At 35.6% G+C, this 6,716-nt stretch overlaps 1 protein-coding gene across 1 annotated transcript in view; it reads left to right on the plus strand.

Moving 5' to 3' along the window:
- Nucleotides 1–6,716, plus strand: part of LOC107661964 (pyruvate carboxylase, mitochondrial-like) — a 211,738-nt gene that overhangs the window by 180,900 nt on the left and 24,122 nt on the right. The window contains exon 17 of the mRNA XM_016451788.1: nucleotides 349–593. Coding sequence (XP_016307274.1) covers nucleotides 349–593 — 245 coding nt within the window. The remainder of the gene's footprint in view (nucleotides 1–348; nucleotides 594–6,716) is intronic.

Here is a 6,716-nt window from a genome sequence, read left to right on the forward strand (position 1 = left end):
TAACTCTTAACTTTTATAAAGAATATCTCTTTGGATTTGAGACTTTAGTCTTTGCAACTTTACAGATCTTCTTTATTCACCAAGAGCTTGTAACACTCCAAAGAGAAAGGAAAAATTGAAATTGCATCATATGACCCCTTTAAGTTTGATAAAATATAGTGATTAAGATTTGTATAACCACATTTTTCTGATCGGTCGATATTTCTCTGCAGAATCATGGGTAGTGTAGTTAAAATTGAAATTGGTGTCTTTTATGAAGCCTCACTCTGTGTATATATATATATATATATATATATATATATATGAAGCCACATGGCTTATTTGTAACACACGTCTTCTGTCATGCAGGTGTTTCTCTGGACAGAGTCTTTGACTACAGCGAGTACTGGGAAGTGGCTCGTGGTCTGTATGCTCCCTTTGACTGCACCGCCACAATGAAGTCTGGTAATGCAGATGTTTATGAAAATGAGATCCCAGGAGGCCAGTACACCAACCTACACTTCCAGGCCCACAGCATGGGCCTCGGTAACAAGTTCAAAGAGGTGAAGAAAGCCTACGCTGAAGCCAACAAGCTGCTGGGAGACCTTATCAAAGTAAGACCTCCAAAAATCTCATTTTGATTGCAAATGTGTCACCCACTCTCTTTCTTTCTACCTTTCTTTCTTTCTTTCTCTCTCCTCCTCCCCTGTTCTACATACTGAAGAGTGTCCTTGAAGGGCAGTGAATAAAGTGGCTTTTTCTTTTCTATTGGATTTCCTGTCATTTATATTCCACAAGTATATAGTCGAAGCTCTTGTGCCTGTTGATTCAAACCTACCAATTAACTTAAAACAAAAGAAAAAAATGCTGCAGTGTACCCTAAATTGTGCATGGAGACAAAATAACAATGTCATCACGAGCACACGTCATTCTTTCCTCTGTTCAAATTAAAATAATAATAACAAGACATTACATGTTGCAGATTCTAGATGTATAATTCTCATTCAGCATGGTGAGCTGACATTCTGCCACCATCCAGCATCTCTTTGGCTAACATAAGAACAAGTTATGTCGCTTTCCTTCACAGGAATAATGTGATAGTAAGTGTTCTGGTTATCAGATCAGTCCTTATAATCTGATACCAGCAGTCAGTCACCTGCCAGTGCTGGCTTCTGCTGTGCTGCGCTCTGCCCCTAAGGCTGACTTAATCAATCAGCTGAAATGTGTCTTGCATCGCTTGCTTCAGCCTTCCGCTCAGTGCAATCAATTATTGGGATTCTCCTAATAGAAGTTTCTATTTACCTCCAGTCTATCTGCATGTCATTGTTATTCAATTTACATTCTTTGTCTTGTTTTTCTCTCTTCTTTTTTTTCCACGGCATCTCTCTTGATTTTAGTTCATGGGCTGAGGGGAAATAGGCTGGACTTTGAGATCCTGTGGTGATACTCCATTTATTTTCCTTTTGCTATTGCGATCTCTCTTTCTCTTTCTCTTTCTCTTTCTCTCTCTCTCTTTCTCTCTCTCTCTCTCTCTCTCTCTCTCTCTCTCTCTCTGTATATCGGCCTCTCTCTCTCTCTCTCTCTCTCTCTCTCTCTCTCTCTCTCTCTCTCTCTCTCTCTCTCTCTCTCTCTCTCTCTCTCTCTCTCTCTCTCTCTCTCTCTCTCTCTGGTTATGTTCAGAATAGCATGCCACATTCTATTTTTGAAAGATAGTAGTAGCCTTATTTTCTTTAGGCATGGAATACATTGATGGCCAACTACATTTGCCAGAATGTGCTGTTTAAAACCATTTCTGGTATGATGAATGAACTCTCTTTCTCTCTCTCTCTCTCTCTCTCTCTCTCTCTCTGGTTATGTTCAGAATAGCATGCCACATTCTATTTTTGAAAGATAGTAGTAGCCTTATTTTCTTTAGGCATGGAATACATTGATGGCCAACTACATTTGCCAGAATGTGCTGTTTAAAACCATTTCTGGTATGATGAATGAACCAAAAGTGATATCCTTCACCAAATGGTAGGGCAAAGTTTTATTATTTGCCAAAAGTTAAAGGGAAAGTGGCAGTAAAGACTAATAAATAAATGCATTAAAAATAAATGCTAGAATCCTGAAAGAAATGTATCAGTTTCCACAAAAATACAACATTCATCATAATAAGAAATGTTATTTGAGCACCAAATCAGCATATTAAAAGGATTTCTGGGTGATCATGTGAGACTGAAGAAGAAAGTAATGAAGGAGTAATGGCTGCTGAAAATTTGGCTTTGCCAACCCAGGAATAAATTACATTTAAAAATATTAAAACTTAAATCATTTTTTTTATTTTTTATTATTATAATAATTCACAATTTTACTGTTTTACAAGATTTTTAATCAAATAAATGTAGTCTTGGTGAGCACAGTAGACTTCTTAAATTTTGTTTAAAAAAGACGGTATTTAAAAATATCTAAATATTAGGCAGCATGGTGTATATTTTGCACAGTAAGCATTATGCTAGTTTTCAGTTCTAAACACAACCTTCATGTCTTGCTCTTTTTTGCTATCCGGTTTGCGGAGACACACAGCAGCACACATGTACACACACTCCACTAATTCTGTTTCTTTTGAAGCAGCAAGCACTGACACACACAAACCGTTCTCTTGAGTTCAAAACGCTCGCTGTCCATGCCGATGGCCAAACAGATGTTGTCGGTTAGCCAGAGATACCCTGCGCAATAGCACAGGAGAGAGTAAACACTTCTAGACCTGTGTGTGTGTGAGAGAGCGAGAGAGAGAGAGAGAGAGAGAGAGAGAGAGAGAGAGAGAGAGGGAGAACACAGCAAGCACTGACACACACAAACCGTTCTCTTGAGTTCAAAACGCTCGCTGTCCATGCCGATGGCCAAACAGATGTTGTCGGTTAGCCAGAGATACCCTGCGCAATAGCACAGGAGAGAGTAAACACTTCTAGACCTGTGTGTGTGTGAGAGAGCGAGAGAGAGAGAGAGAGAGAGAGAGAGAGAGAGAGAGAGAGAGAGGAAGCAAAGACTGAGAGACAGAAGCAGAAAGCAACTGAGATGTACACAGAAGGATTACAGTACGTCAGAAAAGCAGTAAGAGGAGACACTGATGGGCATGAGGATTACTGTGTGTGTGAGCGTGTGTGTGTGCATGTGTGTTTGATCCCCTTTTAATCCCGTCTCAGTCTCATCTTATAACACTTTCCCCGACAGCCTCCATCACAGTGACTTGGCCTGACCGAGTTTTGCATTGTGTCTGGGTACTTAACAAATCCTCTACTTAATTAACAACCCGCTGATTTTTCTCTCAATTCAAAGTGAAGGTAGAAGTTGAAGGATTTTTCAGTAACTGAGGGCGGCATCCTCATAATTGGAATATTTCACCAGAAACATGCTTTCTTTTGGCTTCAGACAATCCTTTTGAGCTACAGTCCAACAATGTAGCCAAATATTCAAGACCAAATCTAAATGTTTAAGAATTGATCATTGATCAGCCACTATTCTGAATTTTCATATATTTTCTATGGTAGTGACAGCCCTGTACTGGACAGTATGTACTGTTTTAAAAAGTAGTTTGTAATATTACATTTTTTCAAATGGTAACATGCCACATTCTTGTCACATGAACTTACTACATTGGTTGTTTAAGTTTGGAGTGACTTTGGGTCTTTACAAAAAAATAAAAAATAAAAGTATTTTGCATGTTTTGACACATGCTCTAGTGCAATTATCATGTTCTGTATCAGGGCCTGAAATAAATTACTGAAAATGTAATATATATACTATATATTACAAACTCTTTTCAGTCTCTTGTTTCCCAGCAAAGTGTGATGAAATCATGTGCAATATTGTTGTTTATTTAGCTAAACAGATAGTTAAGGGTATATCATCATAGTTATATTAAAAATGAATAAAGTTAAAGTTAAAAGAATGTGTTGGGGAAAAAACACAACAGATAAAATCCTGAGAAAGGAGAACATGCTGCAAAATCAGTTGTGAAAGTAGGTCATCATTTATGTATGAATACGCATGAATATGCATATAAACAATCAAACTAATGGAAATGAGATCGAAACTGGCACTTTTTTCAGCAAGGATGTCTTAATTTGATCAATCTTTTTACAAAAGATTTCTGGTAACACTTTATTTTAAGGATCAAATTTTAGCTATTAATTAGTTGCTTATTAGCATGCATATTACTAGCATACTGGCTGTTTGTTAGTACTTATAAAGCACATATTAATGCCTTATTCTGCATGGCTATATTTTAGATCCCTTAATCCACCCCATACCTAAATTAACAACTACCTTACTAACTATTAATAAGCAGCAAATTAGGAGTTTGTTCAGGGAAAACTCTTAGTTAATAGTGAATATGTGTTTCCTATTCTAAAGTGTTACCAGATTTCTGTATCAAATAAATGATAATAATAATAATTGATGATAATAATAATTGTTAGTACTTATAAAGCACATATTAATGCCTTATTCTGCATGGCTATATTTTAGATCCCTTAATCCACCCCATACCTAAATTAACAACTACCTTACTAACTATTAATAAGCAGCAAATTAGGAGTTTGTTCAGGGAAAACTCTTAGTTAATAGTGAATATGTGTTTCCTATTCTAAAGTGTTACCAGATTTCTGTATCAAATAAATGATAATAATAATAATTGATGATAATAATAAGAAATGCTTGATCACCAAATCAGCATTGGAATGTTTTATGAATGATTATTTGACAACGAAGACTGCAGTAATGGCTGCTAAAAAAATCAGCTTTACCATCACAGGAATAAATAATATTTTATTATATATTAAAATAGAAAACAGGTATTTTAAATTGTAAAAATATTTCACAGTATTAGTGTTTGTAATGTATTTTTTTATGTATTATGTATTATGTAATGTATTTGAGGGGAAAAAGGTAATAATGTCTTTGAATACTACTTAAAAAAATACCTATTATGAGTTTATTTTCAAAACATTATGACTGCATTCTCGAAAGCATAATGTTTTCTTTTTTTTAATACTAAGCATATAGTATCCCATTTTATGAACATTTATCAAATGTAACACCGATTACAATTGTGAGCAATACCCACAATAACACACTGTAAAATAGTACGATACTCTGCTATTCTGAGCTCAACCAATGTCTCATGTCACGCTTAATTTAGTGAAATCCCATTTGATTATCCAGACATCTTACGGAGAGTCACTTCTCTATGAACAGTATTCCCTGGCTGAGATGACTGAACTTCTGAAGCAGAAGAGAGATATGCAAGAGTGTCAGAATTTTAATATTGTTCAAAGAACATGTGTAACTTATGTAAATGTTGATATTTATGTGCAAAATAAGTTTTATAATTGGAGGTCTGCACTGTGTTATGGTCTACGGTCCTAGCAGTGCCCGAGTCACTCAGGGTCTGTGGGGGTTGTTGCCAAAGCCTTTGCACATGTCATGTCTGTGGCTTTGTATTTAAACTAAGATATTAACCTTGCGTAACCTTTGTCTAGGACTCTGTTACAAAACTTAATCCTAAATATCACTCTATTTCTTTCCTTTTTTGACCTACTTTCAACCATCCAGTCCTAGAGTGGTTACAGTTTTTGTTTGTTTGTTTCATTTGTAAAAAAAAAAAAAAAAGTATGTTTTTTGGGCATGGCAACACAGCAATACCATGTTATCGCTACAGTATGATATCCTTTAAAATGCCTTGGAGCACTATGTTATAATCATTACTGTGGCACATATCAAAATATCTGATATGCCAATACTGTACTATGGTACATTTTTTAAGGCAACACTTTTAAAGTTCTTGCCTACACTGCAAGTTGAAAAGTTGACAGCAGTTTTGCTGCACATAAGGTATTTTTTCGCAGAATGCTGAACTATTTATGGGAAGGAAAAATGGTGTGACATTTAACATTTTATTCCTCCCCTTAATCTCTTGCTTTTTCTCTTTCTTCATCCTGTGTGTCTTTCCTCCTCTCAAATCCTCATGGATCTCTTATTTTCATATAGTTCTCTCACTCTCTTGTTTTGTTCTGTTGGTTTCTTTTGTCATTTTCTGTCTCTCTCCCGAATCCTTAACTCTTCGTACATTCACTTTATTGGCTGAATCTCAATGACGTTTAGAGAATGTCTAAAATAGATGTGAAGATTTTTTTCTCTAATTATTTGGTGTTGTTCAAATTTTAAGGAATATTTCTTGCAAAAATATGAATCACACACCCTCATGTTGCTTCATACTCATGTGACTTACTTTCTACTGTGGAACATGAGGCGATTTTTAGAATATCCTAAAAACAATGGCCAGTATTATGAAACGAAATAAAGTTATCATAGAAGTGGTATGTACATCTTGTGCACTATATCCCCAGTCTTTGAAAACGAACCCTTCTTTTGATTCAGATCTTTTCATTGAATCCTTTAACCAGAATATTCTTCAAACCTTCTTTTGTGTTCCATGGAAGAATGTAAGTTATACAGGTAAATGATCAGAAATCAGAATCAGAAAGAGCTTTATTGCCAAGTATGTTTGCACATACAAGGAATTTGTTATAGTGTCACAAGCTTCCAGTACACGGAGACAACAACAACACACAGATAATAAAAATGAGATGTGTATTTTATTCACATCTCATTTTTATTATCTGTGTGTTGTTGTTGTCTCCGTGTACTGGAAGCTTGTGACACTATAACAAATTCCTTGTATGTGCAAACATACT

The sequence above is a fragment of the Sinocyclocheilus anshuiensis genome, unplaced genomic scaffold, assembly GCF_001515605.1.
Source record: "Sinocyclocheilus anshuiensis isolate Anshui unplaced genomic scaffold, SAMN03320099.WGS_v1.1 scaffold603, whole genome shotgun sequence".
Lineage (NCBI taxonomy): Eukaryota > Metazoa > Chordata > Actinopteri > Cypriniformes > Cyprinidae > Sinocyclocheilus > Sinocyclocheilus anshuiensis.